Genomic DNA, 25,479 nt, shown 5'->3' on the forward strand with positions numbered 1-25,479 from the left:
ATAGATAGATAGATAGATAGATAGATAGATAGATAGATAGATAGATAGATAGATAGATAGATAGATAGATAGATAGATAGATAGATAGATAGATAGATAGATAGATAGATAGATAGATAGATAGATAGATGGATCGATAGATAGATAGATAGATAGATATGTAAGGAGAACAGTATAAAATGTATTATGTGATTTTAAAAAGTAAACAAGAGTATGCTCGAAAACTACACATTGACCGCTTTACAAACGAATACAAAATAAGTCTATCCTCTCCCCGTGTTGTGTGTTTAATACACAAACTGGTGAAATTATTCGTTTCCTTGGTAATTATCTCTACAGATATTAGTACAAGGTAGATTGAGACAACCGTTTTCGTTCATTCGTGACATTTACAAAGATTAGGAGCGCTAACTTAATTTAGTGACTAGAATAATTAATATAACAACGGCTATGATCGCGAGTAACAACAGAATATAAACTTTTCGCCGATATTTACGTTGGTAATTACTTGCCTTGATTAACTCTTGTGCACCCAATTCAACATTTCCATGAATGTTTTCTACTTGGTTGTCTACCGTATCTGTAACGTAACAGAATTAATCTAGTCTTATAATTCATATCTAATTTACTATGTTCTGTGTTATAAAAGTAAATTCACTTACTGATCGTTTCGCCTTGCTGGTGCACTAGTGCAGCAAGCTCGCGCATAATTTGACTCACATCCAAAATATCTCCTTCGATACATTTTAGCCTCTCTTCTCTTTCTAACAGTAAACCTTGTTGAAACTCAAGACTCCTAGGTATTGCACAGAAAACAATCTTATTTGTGAACAGATTTCACAATGGTCCAAAGTATGACATTCTATCCGATGCTGTTGTAGACTTACCATACAGACTCAAAGCGAATATTACAACTTCTCTACATGTATCAATTATTTAATCAAATTATCGAAATTTTAAATTCAAACGAGAATGCCGATGCTACATGGCCTACGAATTATTTTTTACGTTTTGAATAGTCATTATCTAGAAAACTTTTTTTGAATATTTTCCGAATAAAATTTTAATAACATCAGCCATCTATGAACCAATGACTTGCACACAAACTGTGAAAATTAATTGTGATTTTTTCATTGTTTCAAAAAATTTGTCTACATTCATGTGAATGAATTAATATATAAATAGTGCAGTTTCGAACCTTAGTGTAGCGCGATGCGCATCTTCTTGCACTTGAAGCTGACGTTGTTCCTCATCATCCTGATCCATTGGACTATCTATACTAATCGTAAGCAAATGTCTCTTCATTTTTTCTGCAACTGACTGAAAACATTTCATGACCAAAGTAACTTCCATTTCATTCTACACATATTGATTATGCTACCAAATTACACTGTCCAACAAATTTTAACTTTTCTTTACAGTTTTTAGTTTTTGTGTCAAACTTGTACATATTACTTTATTTTAAATAAAATTTTTAAAAATTGTAAAAAACAAATTTGTTGTCGGACGGTGTCATCCGAAATCAATAAAAATCCAGTAGTTGTGTCTATTCATGTTTAACAATCTTCAAGTCTTGACGAATTCTATTATTGCAAAAATTGGTATTAGATAGAACATGGAGTATTTGATAACTTTGGTTACTGAGTGAAGGCAATATGAGGTAATTATATAGTAAAAAATAAATCATTGTATACCTTCTGCATATCAGAGTATCTCTGCAGAACATCTTTGAAATCAGTGGTGAGTTTCTCAATTTGCAACTTCTGCTGTTTATCACCCTTTCTCATCAATACAGTCAGTCTTGCAATATCTTTGCTTGTTTGAGTTACTACTAGATTTGTGCTTAATTGTGTTACGTGCCTAAAGAAATATAAAAATACATACAAAATAGTATATAATTACAATTAATTAAATAAATAAAAAAACATTTAGTCATTAGATTATGAAAACTTATAGACATATTTGGAACTAATACAATACTAAAAGAACAATTAAGAATCTTTTTTAGATCCAAATAAATCCTGGAGCTTATGAAAATGTCAACTATATCAGTACAATTAAATGATTACAATTAATTAATATAAGGAGGAAATACTGACACCTTATCTCTTAGACCCTGATTATCTTTATTGGTTCCAACATTTTTGTATGCCTGTTCCAGTGTTCTCCAACTTGTGTTAATTGTATATATGTTAGTAGTAATATTCTCGCTGAGACTATAAAGTTCAGTAGGGCTAAATCCCACATCAGGTACATCTGCCCGTTGATCTGTGGACCCGTATGTTTGAGAACTGTGAGCCATTCTATAAACAAATAGAAATATTAAGACTGGATAAAAAATCTGAGAAATCTAAACACAAGTACGAAAAAGATAAGATTATTAAAAACATGTACATAGCATATATTTGTGAAACACATAAATTATTGAAATTCTAAACTCTGTAAATTTTCAAACTCAACGTTTTTGAATATATTACATCAGAAAAGGCAAACAGCAATATTATTTGTTGTTCTGGGAAGTATTGACTCATAGTGCTATGATACCTTAGAGTGTGTGTCATAAACTACGTTTATACTATTCTATCTCGTATCAATAATGATATTATTACTAAATGCAAACTTTCGTAAGCTCGACAAAAACGACGTACAAATATCGATATATTCTCGTGATTGTCATGCAAAAAGCGCTCGAAACTACGTGATTGTCAAGCTGACAATAAAAAAAGAGTGCAGTAAATGGCAATTTGTGGAATTCCTTAAAACCATTTCACAATTATAAGCAGCTGAATCGAGTATTCGGATCTAAATGGTCTTCACGAAAAGTCCAAATTATCGAAAAGGAAACAGCGTAAAGAGGCAAAGTAAACTGTCGAAGTATAACAAACCTGTTTCGTTTTATCATAAGTGTTTTTAATACCTAAATAAAAATTGATTTATTAATTCACATTTAAAAACCAAGAGAACTATTTTTATATATCGAATCTTAGAAACTGACAGTTGCCTAAACGGTCTAATCTACCGTCCGTGTGATAATAGCTTCTTTATTCTTGTCCGTGTCTGTTGACAGGTGTCTATATTACCGACGAGTAACATATTTTTGAGTATGATCTCATCTCTTTAGTGTCTCGCAATTTAGGAGGAATAGTACGATACTGAGGAGGTTTGAGGAAGATTTTAATTGCTCTTCTTGGCTATTGAATCGCTGTTGCGGTAGTGATATTACATCGTTAACAGAGATAGAGATAGCTAATCGCAAACACAATGTTAGCATCATTTATCTTATTTTATATTTCGCGGGATAAGATACTTTCGCGCTTGTGCTTCTCTAGAAACATAAAAATCGATCTCGATGCGCAGTATATCTTGCAAATTGTTATCAAACTGCTACATTACAAAAATATTTTTGCTACATTTCGTCCAACGATGAAGTGAGAGATTCTATATCATCCTTTCATGTGAAAATTTACATGAAAATAATCTTGCTTTTGTTTTACCTTTCTCGCTCATTGGTGTTTTATTCTTGAAAACATGTGTAGAATTGAATGTGTAATGAGACGATCGAGGTACAAAATGTAACACCAAAGAAATTACTAAACGTGACCATAGAGAGACAATAACTAACTTCTATGAATAGACTGACAATTTTATTTAAGAATATTAAAAAAGAATAGTATCTCCATAAGTTTAATTTTCAATAATCTGTAATGTGTATTTACTGTTTATAATTGAATTCGAATACACAAACCGTTTGATATAAGGGTGTTTCCGAAATTTTAGAACCGGAAGGGAGGTGACTTCTCATGCAAAAGTAAGTTGAAAGTATACAATAAAATGTTTCCCTGCAGACCTCTATTTTCAAAACATTTGATCATAAATGGCTGTAGAGAACACCTCTTATTAAACATTTGACACATAATGTATCAGTTAATTAATTATCGCATCTTTTCCAACATGTATGCACGTGTATCGAATGGATTTTTAAAGTTGTTCCGGTATACGAGAACAAGAGTTTCAGAAACACCCTGTACAATTTAATGAGTCTACGACAACGTCGGTACTACGTGATTTAAACTACCATTCAAAGGTCTTTGTTATATCTTACAATTTTACAATTATGTGAATAATGATTAACTAAAATTGCTTAATATTTTCTCAATAGAATTTTTTTCAATTATTATGCATCAAAAATGCCAAATAATGTAACAACAAATGAATTTTTGTGGACTCATGTAAATGTGTCTAAAATCCCGTCTAATATGTTCCTACCGCAAGAATCAAGAATAAATTTAATAATACATTCTTTTTAGCGGCAAGTTATCCATTAACATTGCCGAAAGTCCGAGAAAATATAAAAAAATTTTTTTCATCCGACAGTCGACTTTGTCGACGAGCCAGCTTCCTGCTTAGCCAGAGGTTAGTCGTATGGCGGACGCTGGCTTGACAACACGTACGGCACGGAAGTTCCCGAATACGACCGACAGATTGCGAAAGCCTTCAGAAACAACAACCGTCGGCCGTAAGTAAACGCTATTGTGATTTCTCTTCGTTTTATCTGCTAAAATAATCGTCTCCCGATTGCTCATTCATCGCAGACAGCAAGCCTAACATTTGATTACCACGGACAACTAATTAATTTTCGCGGATCTGCTGGAGAAATTTGTTAAAACTTGAATAGAATTTTCTCGAGGGTTGCTTCAGAGCCAGTCAACGCTGCACGTACATAGGTCGTGCGTCATGTCGGCTCTGAACGCATCTCCGTCGCTTCGTTTACTCGTTGCCGTTCGCGCGAATCCTTCTCGAATCTTGAACCTAATCGTCTCGACTGCTGAAATAACCCTCGTTTTTCGATATTGAAAAAAAAAACAAAAAAAAGGAAGAATCTATTCGCGATGATTGGTAATCGAACGTTGTTTGCGACCGCCTACACAACTACTCCTACTTTAGACATTTTAATCGTTGCAACTTTTGAAGTAGGTTGATCTTCTATGGCTTCTTGCATGCTCTCGCTTCAACCAGTCGTGCCTTCTCCACGGAACGCTTTGTCTCCCAAGAAACCTTGAGGTCGCTGACGTTCACGGTAATCGTGTCGCATCCTGCGGAGGGCCCCCTTTTCCAGAGAAACATCGTGGAATCGGTTTTATTCCCTTTTTGGCTTCGCTTGTTTCCCAAACACTTAGCCGTGTAGACGTCGCTCGTGTCAAACAATTCTTCACCGCTTTCGAAATGTTTGAAAATTTCTGTTTCAATCCGCTCGCATCTCTATAACAGTTTTCCTTTTCTGTTTCTATCCACCGATTTCTCGATTCCATTTTACCACGGATGTTCGGCAGCCTCCCACTTGTAAACACACGTATGGAGCACGCGTACGTTCGTGTGCTCTGTCGATCGATGTGCACGCACACGACAAACCAAACTGTGCACGAAGCCCAGCCAGCCGTTTATTGTCATGCTTCCGACGTTTCTACGAAAATTTTCTGGTCGGCATTCGTCCCTGTCGAATCGATATTCCTATTCGGAGAACCCAGTGGCACACTAAGCGATTAACTCTTTTTCTACGATCACATTCAATGCATACATTTTTTTCTCGAAATACTACATTCACTTTTTTTACTCGTCGCCTTATTTTACTTTCTACCAATGCTCGTTCGACGAAAATTATTCAACCTCAAATTTCTGCTTAGTACAGATAAACCGAGAACTTGCATAGCCGTGTTTGTGCAGCTGGCCTACCCTCTGTGCATTTGATTATTTTCTTTCGGAAATTTATGTTATCCAAAAGAAACCACGAAGAAGTTCCGTTTACGTTCGCAAGATGGAAAAATTTTCGAAAACGTGGATTAGAACAATTAACGGCTAGGGATGAGCGGGGGAAAATGGCGGTTTTCTTGTGGCGTCTACGCAAACGAAGCGTTATATCGTTTCAGTTAAAAACTTTGATTTCTCGTCGGGATTCGGATTCAATAATCACGATTTTAGTAGAACAAAGTCTGCATTTTTTTCTCGATTAGTTATAAGCTGATGTTCAAAGGTAAAAGAAGAGGCTATGAAACTTTGTGAAAAAGTTGTTCATTACGCTCTACATACGCGCCGCGTTTCATTGAAATTATAATTTTAGGGTTGGATGACTTTCCTCGTAAGTTGATCTAGTTTCTATATCAACGGGCCCCGTGTCTTCTAACGATTACAGCCTCGAAACGTTTAATGGTCGGGTCACAGACACGCGCACAGCCGGTCGCGTCGGTGAGCGCATTCGCTCGGTTGCGCCTTTAAATGCTCGGCCATATGACTGTTCCTACGTCGAAAGTGTGACGGCCGTACGCGGCCTCTTTGTCACAGGGGCAGACTTGAACGCTTATCGGGCTATGAATAGACGTACTGATTTCCTTTCAGCTGTCCACTTTGTTAGGGGCTGGTTTACACCTTGCTACAGAATTGTGACACGCTTGAATAATTCGGATCACCATCGGACTCCCAATAAATTCAGTAACGAATTTCAGGGACTTTCCTCTTGTTGCCTGAGCTGGGTAAAATACGGTTACAAGATATTCCATGGCTCACTTTCCTATTTTATATGGACGATAAAATTTCATTTTGTTTTTGAAATAATCTGTTACTCAAGACTGTCAGGCATAGTGTATTTCCACCATGGCAGTCTATCATGACTACCATCATTCTCGAATGGGGCACAAAACTCATTTTTGCTAGTCGCGAAAAACGATCCGCTCTAGTTACATTCTCGATGGACGAAACCTGAATTATCCCCACCATTAAGTTTCGTTGCTGGAGACTATACGTAGCAACGTAAATGCATCGTAGGAATAAAGGCGATTCATATACGGCAGCACATAGAGCGTTAGTTGCATGACAATGAGCCTGTTGTTCGAGTAGTATCTTGAACGTGAAGAAATATCGACGGCATATAAAATTGTGTAAAGAAAGAATTGACTTGCGCAAATACGTGTTTTCCTGTTTGTCAAGTGCCCACGTATACATAATCACTTCCTTTATTTGGTAATAGCTTATATTGTGGCCTCGTTCTGGTTTGTTGCCGTAGTTCATACTTGTTTGTGTATAAATTTGTAGCCTAGTATTTGTTGTTTATGATCTGTGAATGTTTATTTGCTTATGGTTTGTTTTCCTCAAAAAATATCTTGAAATTTATCTACTGTTCATAATTGTATGAACAAATTAGTGTTTAATGTGAAGTGGACGACTAGTACGACCATCGACGATCTTTGGGGTTCTTCTTTTGAAAAAACAGAGTAGAATAAAGCAATCCAACAATTTAGTAGCTCCTTCTTACGATTGGAAAAATTATTCATGTGGTTAAAACTCTGTATATTATAGATTCAGACTATAAATGTGTAAATTCGTACGAGCATCCGCAGTGTAGTTGAGAATATCCGCTGGTCTCGAGTGTTATCGGCCTTCGGAAGTTGGCAGCCTTGTTCTAACTCGTCGAGAGCAACCGTCACGGCGCATCCGTGACGTGTCACGGGGACACAGAGTGTAACATGGAGCGTCCGAAGTTGCTCGGGGAAGGATAGCGACAATTCGCTTTACGTCACTTCGTTGCTATCTCTTTGTTCGCTGTCGTCACGCGTTTCCATATCGTGATTCACTCGCAGAAAAATTAACGGCGAGTAAATCACATTTGCACAGTAAAGTAGTCCTTAATTTTTTACTATCAAATTTTGTCGCAAAAAACTTCCCCCAACATTGTGGATGAACAAATAATCTTGAAATTGATTATAATAAAGGTTTACTCTAATATACAACTTTAACTTTTCACATGCAGTGTTAACAGAAAATAAAAGATTTGCGTGCTTGTAAAGTTTTAAAATATATTTAAAAACTATTTGAAAACTGCCAATTTAATTTTTTCGCGGTATGTTGTATAGACTGAAAGTTAGGGTCAAATCTTCCGTTGGTGATTATTCTGAATTGAAGTATTGAACTTGTTCATAGTGCTAAGGTGAATAATAATTTTTTCGAAATTGTAACGCTAACTCGCCGACTAATTCATACGATTCGACAATCGTAACGTAGATTCATTTAAACATTTTGTATATAGAAACTTTCATAGTTTGCGGTATTAGGCTCGCGTAACCATTGACACTTAGATTCCTACAGAAAACTAGATCGGCAAAACTGTTACAATTGCTTTAACTGGAATGTTGCATTTCCGGTGTCGCGATCCCAGAATTTCAAAGTTCCATAATCTAAATCACGGGACATGTTATCGGGTCGCGGTACGAATTTTTATCTGTACAAATTGCCAGCAACATTATTAACGTTCTTCCCAAAAAAATAAAACAAGGAGTTATCGGAAGCGAATTTGATGTTGACCGTGAAAGATAGGGGGCGACGTCACGAAAATATTTACACGCGACCGTTTTATTGTATGTACCCGATTGATACGTTTGATGGAAATCTAAACTGAAATTCTCAGCAGATAAAATTAGACAGACGGAGCGATTTCAATCGTTATTTTGGTAATTCAACTAGTAGAGAACGCGAATTCTCGTGGAGACCTTCGTCCCGAGCATCCTCCGGGGAAGGTAATGTAAATTTAAAAGGAAACGAGATACCGAATACCGGTTTAATGCACCGGAGCAACATTTTCAATGTCGAAGTGTGTTTCTGGCGGCGACCTTCGCTCGTGCAACCTTAGAGCAACGTGATTCGAGACGCACGAAGCGCTTCGTGTGTCCAATCGGCCTGTAAATTTAGCTTCCGCCTTGTCCGTTGGGGGTAAGCCTTGTCTTTCATTGCGCACGTCGATGCAAATGTAAAAAAATTCAAGAACAACCGATCCAGACCAAATTTCGTAAGTTACGATCCGATGTTAGTTACATATTAATTCTGCAAGCGTGGGGAACAGGGAATTCGCGTTCTAAATATTTTATATAATTTAGCAGAAGAAAACTAAATCAAACACTTTTTTATTTTTTTGTTTCTCTCTATATATCCTTTTTAATCCAATTCTTAGAAGGCATCTTATCCAATTCTTAAAGGCATCAAATAAAACAATACCGCAATTTCATAATGAAATATTTATTTATTTTCTGAAAATAAATTGGTGCTCCGTTGACATTCAACATTTGCATGTTCGCCTAAGTAGTTTGCATTCTGTTATCGTTTTCAAGACTAACAGTCCACTTTCCGCAGCTCTTTTGTTCTCCGATCAAGTTGAGAGTTTTTTGTTGATGATTTTATTGATATGATATAACTCGCTACTTATGCGGAACAAGCGCATACGTGCATGGATCATGCCAACCGTAAATTGTTGCATACTTGATAAGCGATAAAATAATTTTGTATTACTATTCTGTTGATTTAAAAAACATCTACGTCAACGACGTTTGCTGAGAAACTTCTGCAATGCAAGTTTCCAAGAATTTTAATTTCTACTATTCATTATTATTTTTCATGAGAAGTGTTAAATTATTCAAAATTGTCAAGAAGTTGTTGTCCTTAAGACAGAGACATTTTTCGGATCGTTTCTAAATCGCATGGTGGTTGAAAATGTACCCGAAAGCTTCCCAGGGTCTGTAATCCTAAGCGCACGAAGGAGTGGGGGTACGCGCAGCAGAGGCGGTCAAAGACGACCTTAGTCGAATCGCGACCGAAGTTACCCGACCTCGCCCGATCAGCTTGACGATAGAAGCCGAGATCGGTCGAGGTGAGACGACGAAAGGTTCATTGACCGTCTGACCATGAGCCGCGCCCCACATACGCTCTTCTCCACGTTCATCGTCCACGGCTTTCGGTTGTTTTGTTGTTCGTAACCGATACCTCAAGATCAAAGCCGTTTCTTTGGAGAAGGTCCTCGTCCTGATCCCCGTTGAAGACCTTCATCTGTGAGCGCGATAAGCCCGCACACGTTAATCAGTGCCTCCTGGTGCTGGAATTAGAATTTCTATATATATACCGAAACAGGAATTGATCGTTTCTGTTCGTATTCGCTATGCCATGTACTACCCCTGGCAGAAAGTGTTCACTCAAAACTGTTGATTTTATTATTTGAATTTCATCTTGATAATGGAAAATAAAATATCCATGTCTAAGTCAATGATTTCCAAATAAAATATTAATGAATAAACGATTTTACCTCTTCTTAGGAAATTATGGAAGTTTGTGTATCAATTGTGAAAAGAATTAGTTTGAATATTTCTTATTTTGTACTCTGCGATTGAATATTTTCTACCAGAGGTAACAATATCGTTATGTTTACTTGACGAAAAGCCAAATAAAAATTTTGGATGTTGATACGTTTACTAGCACTGTTCTTACAGTGGTAAAACTTGTTGCCTTTCTTGTTGTTATTCGAATGAATGCTGGCTGGTGTTTTTGTCCTGCATGATGATACCGTGAAAGTATTTATACATTGTCTACATATATTGTAACATTAAGAAGTAATGGATTACATGAATATTTTGTACTAGTTATACAATCTTTGAAAATAAATATGTATTTTGTTATTTGCATGCGTACTTTATATATTCAATGTATAATTAATAAGTTGATGAAACATTAGCAAGATTTCAGGCGTTACTTGTTACTAAAGATGCAGTTGAAAATACAGATGAAAATACATGTTTTACAAATCATACAATTTGTTTTTCAAGTAAACCTTTTACACAGATGAATCGTAGTAGCATATGATGGGGTAGTTTAAATTCAAGATAATAAATGAACTATTTTGATTCATGAAACTGGATTGTTAATGTTGAGTGTATTGGCAGGAAGAAAGGCATACAACAGAATAATGTTATCAAGCCTTGCTGCAAACAGTACAGCATTATACTTGAAAGAGAGATGCAACTTGATCTGAATAATTATTAATACATTATATTTCTGTATTGTCAGGTGCGAAGGCTGAGTATTAAATAATGAGATGTGGAAGAAGTAGCATGCGTGTAAGCAGCCAATTATCAGCAAGTTGTCAAGTATTTTCATTGTGATTTTCTCTTTGTTTCAGCTTCCTACAGGAAGATCTGTGTGCTGTGATTTATCACTCAGGGGGCCGAAACACGCGCAACAACGGACAACCCCACAGGACAGGGGGGTGCTTCTCGTGTCTCGGGAGGAAGGTCAGGGCCAAATAATAACCTTGACTGTAAACAATTCATACACGAGCCGCTTCTTTTTACATTCCACAAAAAACAAGTCCACCGTGTTACACTTTCCAAATAACGTCAATTGAAATTAAAGTATTCGATGCCTTCCAGGGACGATATTCGCTCCCTATCCACTGAGCAACGCTGGATCCCTCCTTCAACTGTTAGACGCGATGCACGTACCCAAGAAAGCAGAAATGATCTCATCTTTAGAAAGGTTCGGGGTATTCTTAATAAGCTTACGCCGGAAAAGTTCGCAAAGCTGAGCAACGACCTGCTCAACGTTGAGCTCAATTCTGATCTGATTCTTAAAGGTGTTATTTTCTTGGTAAGTACTTGGTGTTTTTTTTTAATATTCATAATCTTATGCTGAGCTACGCATACATTGGTAGCTGTTTGAGAAATGGGAATATAATTGAAAATGGAACCACTATTAACAGTTGGTATTTGTGTTGCAGATCTTTGAAAAAGCGCTTGATGAACCCAAGTACAGTTCTATGTACGCACAGCTGTGCAAACGGCTGTCAGACGAAGCTGCAAACTTTGAACCTCGAAAAGCTCTTATTGAAAGTCAAAAAGGTCAAAGTACGTTCACGTTGCTTCTCCTTAACAAGTGCAGAGACGAATTTGAGAATCGTTCGAAAGCTAGCGAAGCATTCGAGAGCCAGGATGAACTCGCCCCAGAGGAAGAGGAACGCCGACAGGTGGCCAAGCGAAAGATGCTTGGCAACATTAAATTCATCGGTGAACTTGGCAAGCTTGGGATTGTGTCGGAACCGATATTACATCGCTGCATCCAGCAATTACTCGAGAAGAAAAGACGAGGGGGATCCCGGGGGGACACCGCCGAGGATATCGAGTGTCTCTGCCAGATCATGCGTACCTGCGGCCGTATCCTTGACTCGGATAAAGGTCGCGGACTCATGGATCAATATTTTCAACGTATGAAGTCACTGGCAGAGAGCAGCGATCTTCCTCTACGCATCAAGTTTATGCTGCGTGATGTCATTGAACTACGCCGCGATGGCTGGGTACCACGCAAGGCAACTAGCACCGAAGGTCCAATGCCTATCAATCAGATCCGCAGTGATAACGACGAGTTTTTGAGAGGTAATGGCTTCCATAGACGAGAGGATCGCCTCGGACCGGAGTTCTTAAGAAAGATGGGACGCGCCGCATTAGACATGGACATGATGGGGAGTATTCCGCTGACTTCACCATCGTTTGGCATGTCATCTCCATTCAGCCCGAACGGATTCTCAGGAAGTTCCGGGGTCACTTATGGCCGCCACAATCAACGTAACCAGCCGAGTTACTATCAGAACCAGAATCGTCACCAGAATAACTATCAAGGGAAACATAATCAACAGCAACACAATTCGCAGCAAAACTTTAACAACAGTAAGTACTTTCTCCGTTTTCCCACAGACTTTTATACATCATTCAACGACGGTATGCTTTATAGAGGAATCTTATAGATTTACTAATGTGTTTTAATGTATTGTAGGTAGCAATAAAGAACAATTACGCTTTAACAAGAACAAGATGTTGATTGGACACCCAGAAGAGGTGTCACTTAGACCATCAGCTAATTCTATGATGTTCAAACAAACCAACATCAATCCGAATCTACCTCTGAACAGTGGTAAGTGTCTCACTGATAAATACAGTTAATAATAGTAGTCGTGTAAAGGTATAATTTGGTTGAACAGAAGTACGAACGAAAGCTCGACCAGATCCGTAGTAATTGTAGATTATTTGAATTAGTTGGAAACCTAGCAAACGATCTTTTTTTAATGAAACTATAGATCTGTTTCCAGGAAGAGCATCAGAATTGCCTCTGTTACGTACTAACCCACTGAAGCCCAACTCGCCACTATTGCACAAGGAATTGCCGCCAGCGATCGTGATCAAGCAAGGTCCAGTGGACAAACGGGAGAAAGCCAGAGACAGAAAGGATAAAGGGATTTCTAGGGAGGAGATACTGAAGAAGGTGAATGCGTTGATGGATGACCTTGCGACACACGGAAACATACAGGATGTGGTCACGGCTTTCCAAGATCTTAAGATACCAGAACGATTGTTGCGTCATGCTGTATACACTTTGTATTCGAACACGCTGGACCGCGGCGACTCTGAACGCGAGCTCGCTGCCAAGTTCGTGGTCGAGTTGGAGAAAGTGGAAGCGGTGACCGCGCAGCAAATACACGAGGGTTGGAAGGAATTAGTGTCGAATATACCAGAAAAAGAGAGTACCGTGCCTTGTGTAGCGTCTCACGTAGCCTACCTAACAGCTAAGGCTATCGTCGATAATCTAATCCAGTTGTCTGACCTGGTCGCCGTCACCGAGAACGGCCAGCATCACCCGTTGTTTTTACTCACTCTTCAACAATTACATAAGAGCCAGGGCAAAGCAAGGCTCACGCAGATTTTCAACGAGAGCAAAGTGAATCTGATCAGCCAGCTACCAGAGGCGGATAAGACAAAGGAGAGGCTCGCAGAAATCCTCGAGGACCGGGAGTTGACCTTCCTTTATCCGCTCCTTAAGATCCAAGGAGACATCTGGCGTCAACTGGAGAACGACCCGAACCCAAATACTCTTTACAAATGGATTAAAGAAAAGCTAGAACCTTCGCATCACACCGATTCCGAATTCATTAACGCTCTAATGAACGTTCTTCTCAAGTACATTACGCAGGTTAGTGTCATAGTTACAACTCCTTTTTTTACCACGTTTCTTTCTTGCCGATATTAGCCATTATTAAAAAGAATGCTAAAAAGAAACATTAAAGGTCAATTGTATTTTTTGAATCACTACTAAATATTTTAAATCGACTAGTATATTGAAAAATAGTGGTTCCAGTTGAATAAAAAAACAGTTGCCCTTCATGTGTCCTTTTAGAATGCACCTATGTACTACTTGCGGATATTGTTTTAAGTGTGTCATTCTATACTTTAGTTCATAACACCCTACAGGTGTAATATTTTTTTTTTGGTTTTTTGAAAGTAACATGCTTGAACTAAAGATCTATATTGCACCCCCCAAATGTTTCTGTAAATTTCTTGTCGCTTGACCTCATTGATTAATTTATTTGAATAACCGGAGTGTTCTTTCTTTATTTATAACAACAGGAAACAATATTGGCACCCGGCGTTGATCCATCTAACGTAGGCAAAGCAGCGATAGATAAGGAAAAGGCATTACTGGATAAATACGCACGCTTGATGCGCTTGCTCTTTGTCGATATAGAGTCTCAAATGACAGCTCTCCATGCGCTTCAAACATTTTGGTTCTCGCACAATTTTCCAAAAGGGATGCTACTGCGTTGGTTCGATGGGCTTTACCGGCTAGAAGTGATCGAAGAGGATGCCTACTTCAAGTGGAAGGAGTGTGTCACCGACGCTTATCCGGGAAAAGGGAAAGCACTGTTCGAGGTAATTAAAAACTATCGCAATTAAAAGCTGTTTCGCTTAATAATCGAAATTAGTATAATCAAGAAAGGCAAACTTTTCCTTTTATTTATTGATTTAATTGTCTTATGTTCTGCATCATGACCATGCTCACAAAATTGATTTCAATGGTGATAATAACCTAGCAGAAAATGTTCGTTCGTTGTCGAATGCATGTTTACTGTAAAGGTTCAATATTCATAACTACAGAATAGTACTAAAAGATCCGATAAGTAATGAAAAAGTAAAACAGAAAATTCGTATTACTTATGGCATAAGACATGTACATACTTATCAGGTTCAATTTTTTGCTTTCACCCCGTGTTTGACGCCATAAGACAAAGGGTTAATTAATTCATAAAATCTACAGTGTAGCTATTTCATAAGATGTAGATGGAACAAGTATAGTGATTTTAAAATGATTCTGAACGTCTAAATATTCAGTGTATAAACTTGTTCTTGTAACATTCGTCGAGTCTAAAATGACTGTTATACTAATTGCAACAGATCGATTTATTTATTATTTATATTACAAATTAATTTCTGCTGCTATATATGTTTTAACGCTGTGCAAGATTGTTGTGTTATCATTTCGATCGCTTAATTAAATTCCAATCAAAATTCTCGTTGCTTTAGTATGATCTTCATAATTCAATGTTATTCTAATGTTACACAATGAAGTAGGATAAAAATTTATTTAATGGTATCACTAAAACTAATAAGACGATGAACAATCAGAAGGTCACTACATTGTTCCATCGACAATGTATAAAAGCTAGAGTAGACGATTAATTAGAGACTATTGAATGGTGTAGGTGAACAATTGGTTAACGTGGCTAGACACCGCGTCCACAGAGGAGGAAAGCGACGATCATAACGACGACGACGACAACAACAAAAATTATCGGATGCAAAAGCTCTGAGATGGGAAACTACGCTATTCAGGCTACCACTACCTATAATTTGGAATAGGGTTTTACTATTTATAATTACTGAACCAGGCGGTTTCAGTTCACTGCTAATTGAGTTCTCTCTCCATCCAATGCCACAAACGTCTTGTTAGTCTGTGTGTCAAACCCTCGCGCAAACAAATAAAGAAGAGAAGGAGGATGAGGAGGGGAGGACTATTTTACAATCAAAATGTCTAACAGAGAGAGAGGAGGAATCAGGGCAATTAGTTTATGATTTCTTTTGTTCGCAGCCAATCGAGTGGTTTGCCGACAGACTTGAATCGAAGCAAGAATGTTTTAGAATGTGTTTAGATAATTGAATATTCATATACACACACACACAGACACACACACATAAATCATACATATGTGTGATATATATGATTTACAATCATATCGGGCCAGCAGATATCTACATATACACACTTACGTACACACACGGGCGAGTACGCGAACGCCCACACGCGTGCACGCCGCTGTATGAACATCGGTGCAATTCAAAAAAATGAAAACTAGAAAGAAAAAATATGAATTTAGTCTGGTGAATTTGTGTTGTCGAAGTTTTTCTCTAGTATTGTGCATGTGTCACGTTTTTGTACGTCTTTTTGTCTGCGGCACCAGTGAGTCGCTTGTTATCTCTGTGTACCAGCTTTTACATTTATTATGAAGAATTATTATTATTATTATTATCTCTTATTATTATTAACTATTATTATTATTATTATTATCGCTACTATATAATTGATTGCCAACAATCGAAAGAATACATCATCATACCTTCCAACAAAAAGAAAATGACAAAAAAAGCTAATAAATAGGGGAGGAAAAAACGATTCGATCAGAACGAAAAAAAAAAGAATGTGAAATGAACAGGACTCAGAAATAATAGTATATATACGTGCATATATATACGTACATACATATATATATATAATAATAATAATAATATGCGAAGCGTGTGATCATCGAGTTATTCTCTTCGAAGTTAAAGAAACAAGCAAAAAAAAATAAGAAAATGAATTTGTAGATATTGGAACCAGAAAAGAAAACTGGGAAAAGAACAAAAAAAGGATTAATAACGCTGAGTCGCGAAGCTCTTAAATAACGCCAATTGAAAACAAAAAAAAAAACAGTAAATACCGTTTTCTTCTTTGCCAATGCGCGCGTATTACTTGCTCCATCGATTTTCGAGAGTAAAGAGATAAAATAGGCGAATTTAATGACCGTTGATCAACAACCAACAGTCACAACATCACAGAAAAAAGAGCTCGCTTGACGAGTGACTAACGAAGAAAAAAGAGTATAATGATAATGAAATGAAAAAACGATGAACGTTTAGCGACACGACTTTAACAATCGTATTTAAATGAAGAAAAACGGAATAAACGTACCTTGGTGTAATTTATTACAGATGGCCCCCTGGTTGTTCTGTCGATGACCATAGCCACACTCTTTACCTTCTCATCTCCTGTAGTTGTTCTCCTTAGAAGATTCTATTCGCCGATATTGTCACAATCATATTCTTTTCTTCATCGGTGGACTGCGGATCTTTATGCGAATCTGGAATTGTTCTGCATCGATTGCGAGAAATAAATGTAAAATAGACCGATTTTTCGTTTCTTCTTAGCAAATTTAAACACTGAAGAAACGAGAAAACACAGTGACTCATAGACTTGTTCACAGAAACTTGTTACATTTATTTGGTCACAAATTGTATATAGAATTTCAAATTTTTCGTTAGGATTAATGTAAATGCACCATAAAAGGATGTTAACGTGAGAAGCGACAAAAATAAATGTGTAGGTGTCAAGCAAAAATTTGTATACTGAATTTTCATTTGAAAAGTGTTTGAACAGATGTGCGAGTTACTGTGTATGCGGACATTTTGTTACTTAAATAATTAAATTGTTGGCGATTTGAGAATTAGATGCAGTTAATTCGTAAAATCCGCAGTTTATTGATCAGCGTTTGCGTGGAAACCTTTAGACCGACACGACACTGTTCACAGCGTTCAAAAAGACATAAAAGAGAGAGAGAGAGAAAACCGTTTAGTGCAATATCGCAGCTCTTATGATCGGTAGAAGATGGACAAACTTCTCTTCCTTCTTTTATAGATATATTTTCTTCGTTCTTTTAGTGTTCATTTATATTGCCGCTTAAATCATTGCAATCAGTTTAATTCACTGTTTACTTCTTTGCTAAGTCTGTACCTATCACGTTTATATCATATAAGAATTTGGATAGATTTTTCTTACAGTTTACGAGAACTCTACTTTCTAAATGATGTACATATTATTGTATTCTATTATTTTTCTTTTCATACAGTTGTAGTTTGATGACCATGTGACAGATTTCTTTATTATGTCACATACTCTCTTATTGTTGTAAAAAATTTTCTAACTGTTGCTATCGTTTTGTGTCTGTGGATTTTGTTTTGCGGGTTTCAAACTGTTTCCTCTGCTGTCTTGTTGTGGTGCTGTCGATGGTTGTTATATTTTTCTCGAATGTTCTCTACTCTTTCAATTATTTAGTATATTTTTTAATTTGATTATTTCTATGATTCTCACTTATTACTATTGGCTCTTTCTGACCTATTAATGTTAACCTTGACTTTGACAGATCATATTTTCCAACTTGGAGGCTCTATAATATTTTTACGGGATCTGTTCATATTATTTCATTTTAATACTGGACTTATACTTATTTATAGTTCTATTCATTATCTCATAAGCCTCTCTTCACCCTTGATGTTACCTATTTTGAAGGTGTCATGTTCTTGACATACAATTCTGATTCCTTTGTTGCTTTCTTGAATCTTTAATTATCAAGTGGTGTCATCAACTAAAGACTATCAAAATTGGAAATTATTTTTAAAATATTCATATCAAAGTATTATTTTTTTTATCTAAGCAAACTAATTTAACGACTTTGGAAAATATTCCTTTCGTAATTAATTCTGTTTGAGTATTGTCGACTTAGTCATTTTTTAGTACAGTGGCTCACACATTCATTAAGATATGTTTGAAATATTTAAAATGATTATAAAAACGTTTTACAATTTATCTACTTTTTCTTTAACTTCGATATTCTTTTCAACACTCTTATGACTTCATTATGAAACTTTAACTTTTATATACAATTCCAGTAAATAAATGTAAGAGCTTAATGTGAACGAATATGTAAGTCACTGTATGTATTGTGCATTGTCCTGGTTATATGTAGCAATAAACACCTCATGTTTCTCTCCTTTAATTAGAAACACGAACTTCCATATTATGTCAACAACCTTTTTATTACTATTGATATGATCATCATCATCATTATTATTAATTATTATCATTGTTGTCGAAAGCGTCGACGGATATTCACGTTTCTCTGTTTTCTTTCTCTCATCCGAGTAGATGGTTCGCAATCGCAGAACGTCATCGATTCTGATGCATATGTGTGCCCGATCGATTCATTTAAATAGATCACTCTGCTTCTTCCTCGAACACCATGAACCACCGCGCCGCTCGATACGTATACGCTTATTCTTGGCGGGCTCTATCTTGACCCAGTATTAAAAGTTAACATTTAAATACTCAGTTGCTAGCAATTGAGTGACATCAATAACTTCCATGGACAGTAGAAATGTAATAATTTCTGAAAAAATTACTGAATTGCGTAATTACCGAAGGATTTATTAATTATCCTAATTTATAATTAATTAATGGTTCTGTCTCGAAACCGAGCTGCTTAAAATCATTTTTTTATTTGCGAGCTCGAAAATTTGTAGCGTATTGAACGAACGTGTCAATTATTTTTAATCATAGCGTGTCTATCTCTCTCTTTCATGATAGTAACGATCTTCGACACCCCCCTCCAGCGGAGAACTTACTATTAATTATTTTTTGTAAAGTAATAATGATCCTTTGTACGCGAGACGACATTTATAGCAATTAGTATGTATAATATTTAATGGGTATTTGTGGTATACTTACGTATTTTGCTCGTTCCCCAATTTTTATTCGTAGATGTAAAACAAGATCCGGGATTGAAACAAGAACCAATAATTGACGCAAGATATATAATTAATGAATTATTTAGTCCGCGGCTGACGCACGACCGTCAATTATTCCAATTTTTTGTCGATCAATGTCTCTCACACACACATGCACATACATACGTACACAATCATACGTACATAAACATTCTCATGCACACAGAGAAACGTACACGTATACATACACACGTACATATACGATATTGTACTACAACTCTATTAATTTATTTTTCCCACGCGCGTTGATGATTAGAATTCGATGGAAACAAAAATAATGAAAAGAAAACAAAATCATGTATAATATCGTCAGTATTATTTCTCTCGTAACAGACTACATTATAATCGTTTTTAATTCATCATAGACATTAAAACTGATACAACCCACAACCGAAATATCTTTTATCTTTGTCAATAAAATGTATCTTCTCTCCTAGGACTCTCATCTTCGACGATTCTGCACCCTTTTGGGTTCAAAGGGGCTGCGGATCGGTCGATTCGCTTTTATTTCTTCGACGAAAAGAGTGTACCAAGTCTATGTTTCGGATCTCCAGGGTCTTTTTCTATCCACTCGCATTTTTCTAGTCGTCTCATAAAGTTCAAGATAAATTCAAAACGCATCTGAAAGCTTTGTCTAATAATAAAAAGTGTCTAGATGTGATCGATTAGAAAACTGATTTCGAAAAAATGATGTGAACATACTTAGACTCTTGGTGTGCTCTTCTCGTAAGTGGTGCACATTCTACACTCTCGAAAATGTTCTTCCCATCATGCCCAATCTCATTTCTCATCTCCATCATCATCCTCCCTTAAAAGACATCGAATCGTTCAATTCGTTAGACAGATTTGATCGGTTTACATCCACCGACAGCGTTATGTCTCTAGCTAATTAATTCTTTATAGCAGTGGCTGAGTCCATTTTAACCCAGCCATTATCTAGCGATTCAATTAATTTAACTTGTAACCTAATCGAGCGCAATAAAAAGGCCTCGAAGGAACGTAAAGAATAGAAAAAAATTGATTGCGTAAATGAATCCGAACACTCTCGCTTCCATTAACATGGATATTGTAACGCTGATGAAATCCATAATTCATGCGAAGATAAACACAGGAAGATATAGTCTACAGCAGAGGTGACGAGTTAACTCGTCTTCCCCTAGTTAACGGGCTGATGTCGTTTTCTTCCGCTTACTTTCAGAACTGCATCTGTTGTCTATCAGTGGCGCATGATTTAATTACAAGATGTATACGTGTGTATCCTCAACGTTAGCGTAAGGAACGCTCGGTTTGTTAATTAACGCCGACGCAACTCTTTGTTGTACGTACAAGCTGTCTTGGTACACGGGACGATTAAACGCTGCCAAAAGTATGAAGTAATAACAATAATCATCTTTTATATTCAACGCGAACCGAGGACCATATTTAATCGAACATCTAGACGAGCATTGAATCTGAGTATTCGGGTATGCAAATACAAGTACTCGAACATTCGATCTTGAATCTGTGAACTTCAATATTTTAGTTACCAGTATTTAGATCGGATATTCGAGTACTCGTAAATCCAGAAGCCGCGAAGCATTGTCTTTTTTAACCTGTTGACCGGGAAACGACGAGTTCACTCGTCGCAATTATTTGTATGCATTTAACCACTATTTACTTAATTTGTCAATGAAAGCATTTTTGAAATTTCGTTTATTTAAAGTTACAAGAAATCATTACGATCAATCTCGAGACGAGTTTACGCAGACGTTCGAGATAAAATCAGCCGGTTAACAGGTTAAACGAGGTACCAAACACGTCAATAACTAAACTTTATGTAATTCGGTTTAACCAGAGAAGAGAAGAGAACGTAGTAGTTAGATGGCTTCTTCAAATACGAATGAATGATGATCTATGATCGACGGTCGATCAGCCGTCAACAGTACTGTTTTTTACTGTATGCAACTCAGCGAACATAATGTAACGTTGATCCTTATTGTCTTAATTATAGTCTGTTTAACGAGTGCATACACAAGACATGATTTGCAAATATTTTTTAATTAACAAATTGATTCAATAACTAATAACTCGAAGGCTAATCCAATATGAAGTACATACATGGAAACACAGAAGCCGTCTTCGTACACAGTGGTGAGCAAAAGTACGAGGCTAAAGCTTTTTAGCGAAGGAGGTTCAGAGAGATTAAACTAATGTGCCAAATTGGATCAGTGCGATGATCCTTGGCACGAGGAACTTGTTGCAAAGTCAGTGATTTGCATGTCTGCAAGTTGCTAAATAGGCATTGGCAACCTTTCACCTTGAAGAACTTCGGATTGTCTTAAAGCAAGGCCTCGGAACAAATAACGTTAATGAAAGAATAAATTAACAATAATAGGAGTGTATCTGTTGTAGCATTATTTACACTAAAGTCTTCTAATTTCGCAGTGAAACAATGTTTACCCTCACCATAATGCATCCAATAAGAATATTATTATTAGTATTTCGTCACCTTTTTGCAAACTTGGGTGTGGCTTTTGAGCGATCGTGGTTATTTCGCTCTAAATGGAACCAGAACAGTATTCAGACAGCCATATTTGCATACAAACTGGATATATCTTAATAGAAACGAGATAAAATAAATGTAAGTAGTTTTATTTATGATAAATGTTATCATTTAGGGTAAAAATCATGTCGGTCTTGGTCTCGTTAAACAGACTATAGCTTAAATGTCTTCGAAATTGTATACGATCTTCAATGGAGGAACGGTCGAGGCATGAATAAATTCATCGTTCACATGTATACTGCTAGATAGCTTGTTTAAGGACCGACCACGAGTTGAAAAATTAACATGAATTAATGAAGCTTGGAGAAGACGAGTTAACTAGCCATTCTCGTTACCCGTAGGTCACTGAATTGCTTGAAATAAATTTCCTTTGATAGTTTATTGTTTGAAAACGCAGAAGAGAAGAGAAGAGAAAGCAGAAAATATGGAATAACATTAGACGTGGTTGGCTCTAATAAACAGTGTTTATTTGGTATACGTGTAAACCCTTTTTTAAAAACGCAAATCCGTAAATATAAATAAATTTTCACACTATTACAACTTTTAACGCAATCGTATTTCAGCAATTCTCTCTCTCTCTCTCTCTCTCTCTCTCTCTCTCTTTTTCTCTCTCTTCCATACATTACATACATGTGCATACATTCGCGCGGTCTCTCTCTCTCTCTCTCTCTCGTCCTCTCTACAAACATTTTTCTTATTAACTTGCTATACGTACATATACATATATTATATATAACACTGATAGACGTAATGCATAACCAACTGCCATTAGTGTTTATCTAATTAAGCGAAACACACACTGGTATCTCGTATCGTGAAAAAATAGCCTCGGACACGCGAAAACGTTGCTTTTGAAATCTCGCCTGTGTTATTCCTTTTTACCGCAGGTTCCCTTCTTTTGTTGTCGATTCCTTACAACAAACTTTCACCGTAAACGCGAGCAACAGAAAACTATTTTGTGTCTTGTGCGAATCCCCGTTGTATCGCGATTGTAGACACCGGGTTGCCGTGCTTAAGGGGAGTCAGAAAAGAATGTATCCAACGTTGAGATCTCCAACAGGCATATTCTCCAATTTTTCAATTAGTTTTTAGCTAAGTTTTCCTTAATTATAACATACCTGTTAATTTACACATAAAGTTTATATTTTAATGAGGAAAATAATTCCAGTGAATCATGCATCACTTTAAATAAAAAGTCACAGAGAATAGAATTTTTTTGCCAAGCATGGTATTTTTTCCATTAAATGCTTCTTAGACTCCCCTTAATATTTTGAAACAGTATCAAACGCCGAAACGTGATGCAGCGAGTATAATATAAAATTTGCGTACTCTCGATGGAAACGATAGAATGTGATCATTTTTAGCGAGCGTTAAATTTGTTAAGTGGGTTACTTGAAATGATTTCTGGGCACGTTGCATATGAAGCGAATGAAATCGATTGCTGCTTTCTTTTGGACGCGTTTGCAGGTCTACGGCACTGAAGAAACAAAATGAACTTAAGAAAGAAAAAGTGGTATTCATACATCTTGGAGAAATATTTGAATTTATTTTGGTACAAGGTTTCTAATTAACTTACGTTATTGCATTCGTAGATCCTTTATTTGTTATTGTTAGTTTTTACAAGTTCAACTGATTTTACTTTCATATTGTATGTTATTCTAATTGTGGAAGGTCAAAATGGACCCTGAGCCCGTTCAATCGAGTGTAATATTGTTATCAAAGGGATACAGTTAGGAAAATCTCAATTACTTGAGACTCGTGTACTCGGTTTTAAATTGAGTATTCGTGTACTCAGTTTTAAATCGAGTATTCGTGTACTCGGTTCTAAATCCAGTACTTGTGAAGTCCGTGCTAAATTTAGTATCCATGTATATGGTTCTAAATTGAGTACTCAAGCTGGGTCCCAGTAGAATACCCTAGTATATGAATGAATACTACAGGTAGTAATTTATTATTTAAGTATTCTGTTACGACGGTGTATGAATACATTTTTCTTTCTCTCTCTCTCTCTCTCTGTTCGCACGCAAGAGAGTTTAAGACCTGTGGAACATCTTTCGATGCGTCGAGATCCGACTGAATTTAAACCTAACTTTACTAGACCGCGTTACATCATTTCCAACGAGAACACCGGCGCTTTCCAAACCGTGCCCCATAACATACATTGCGAATACGCAGTTGGACACGAGAGATAATCGGAGATATGTATGTAGCGAAGCAACGTGCACGATAACACGCGTCGCCTTTGTCTGCGCTCGGAAACTATAGTTTGGAAAACGCAGCAACTATACGTCGCCAATACGGAGCAACGATAACACCACTGCGAAAAGATAATACGCCAAAACTTCTGTAGGAATGACAAACGACTTCAAGTAGAACAATCGTCGAGCAACTTAATTATGGAGGACCGTAGCTAATTTCATAGCTTCTCATTTCAATGAACTAAAATCGTAAAGGTACCATTTTGAAAAATCCTGTTTTACGAATTGTCTTCGGAAACTGAAAGTGATTTCTTCGTTCTTTTCTCGAAGTTCTTCATGTCTTATGCATAAATATTTCATACACCGGGTGGTTCGGAAATACAGGGTGAGGAGCATTTTATAACAAAGTAAAAACCAGTTCCTTCGAGTTTTTTCTCCAATATAACCAGCGATGCAATCGTTACTCCGAAGCAGCGAAATGTACATGCGAACAACAATACGATTATATTAATATGCGTTTTTGTAATCTCTGACTTGTATCTATAATTAAGAGGAGAAAAACGATAAAACAGAAATAATGAGGAGGACAAGTTGACCAACAGTCTAACGTATTGAACTAATTTTTTAATGGTACCTTGCAATTTGTATAACTGAACGTCGGTCATCGTTGAAATATAAGTGTAATAGAGAATAAACTAATCACAGACCCATCTCAATATACATAATATATAAATACACACATACATATACATATATATGTATGTATGTGTATTTCCTCAAGTATTTACAGATTACCACAGGAGATCGTGATAATTCGTAACGATTACTATAGCCAATACGTAAGTACTTACACACACGTCACCAAAACTAACCGCTTCGCGGCTGAGAAACATGTGAACGAATCAGAGTCGAAATTATCGATCGAAATCGCTGATCTCGAATACATCCAAAATCTCTAAGAGCCACCGCAAGTAAATAAGTAATCGCATGAAACCTCGATGACCAGGCTCTTACAATTTTTCATCGAAATTAGAAACTAATTATTTTGAACGAAGATTATTAACATTGGCACCGTCAATGGCGGATTACCATATTAACACTAGTTAAAAGATCTTCTGCTTCATTCAGTTTTTAGAATTTAATTCGTCAAATTGTGTCTTGTTCATATATTCGCATC

General features: G+C 36.6%; 2 protein-coding genes across 4 annotated transcripts; one reads left to right on the plus strand and one right to left on the minus strand.

Annotated features, from left to right (window-relative positions):
- Positions 1-6: 6 nt before the first annotated feature.
- Syx13 (syntaxin 13) lies at positions 7-3,021 on the minus strand. The gene is made up of 6 exons (XM_078191117.1): positions 2,886-3,021; positions 2,100-2,303; positions 1,695-1,860; positions 1,199-1,320; positions 663-796; positions 7-580 (listed from the first exon to the last, which is right to left on the minus strand). Exons 1-6 carry the CDS (start codon positions 2,900-2,902, stop codon positions 408-410), a joined length of 816 nt encoding a protein of 271 aa, XP_078047243.1. The 5' UTR covers positions 2,903-3,021; the 3' UTR covers positions 7-407.
- Positions 3,022-4,388: 1,367 nt separating this feature from the next.
- Nat1 (N-acetyltransferase 1) lies at positions 4,389-19,999 on the plus strand. Of its 3 annotated transcripts, XM_078190251.1 has the most exons (8): positions 4,389-4,516; positions 10,985-11,096; positions 11,235-11,451; positions 11,582-12,524; positions 12,631-12,768; positions 12,932-13,821; positions 14,256-14,558; positions 15,389-19,999. In XM_078190251.1, exons 4-8 carry the CDS (start codon positions 11,621-11,623, stop codon positions 15,494-15,496), a joined length of 2,343 nt encoding a protein of 780 aa, XP_078046377.1. In that variant the 5' UTR covers positions 4,389-4,516; positions 10,985-11,096; positions 11,235-11,451; positions 11,582-11,620; the 3' UTR covers positions 15,497-19,999. The 3 variants fall into 3 exon arrangements, with proteins under 3 accessions (XP_078046377.1, XP_078046360.1, XP_078046369.1); XM_078190234.1 differs by lacking the exons at positions 4,389-4,516; positions 10,985-11,096 and having other exon boundaries at positions 11,224-11,451; XM_078190243.1 differs by lacking the exons at positions 4,389-4,516; positions 10,985-11,096 and having other exon boundaries at positions 11,224-11,451; positions 12,944-13,821.
- The last annotated feature ends 5,480 nt before the right edge of the window (positions 20,000-25,479 follow it).

This window comes from Augochlora pura, chromosome 2 (genome assembly GCF_028453695.1).
Source record: "Augochlora pura isolate Apur16 chromosome 2, APUR_v2.2.1, whole genome shotgun sequence".
In the NCBI taxonomy this organism is placed as follows: domain Eukaryota; kingdom Metazoa; phylum Arthropoda; class Insecta; order Hymenoptera; family Halictidae; genus Augochlora; species Augochlora pura.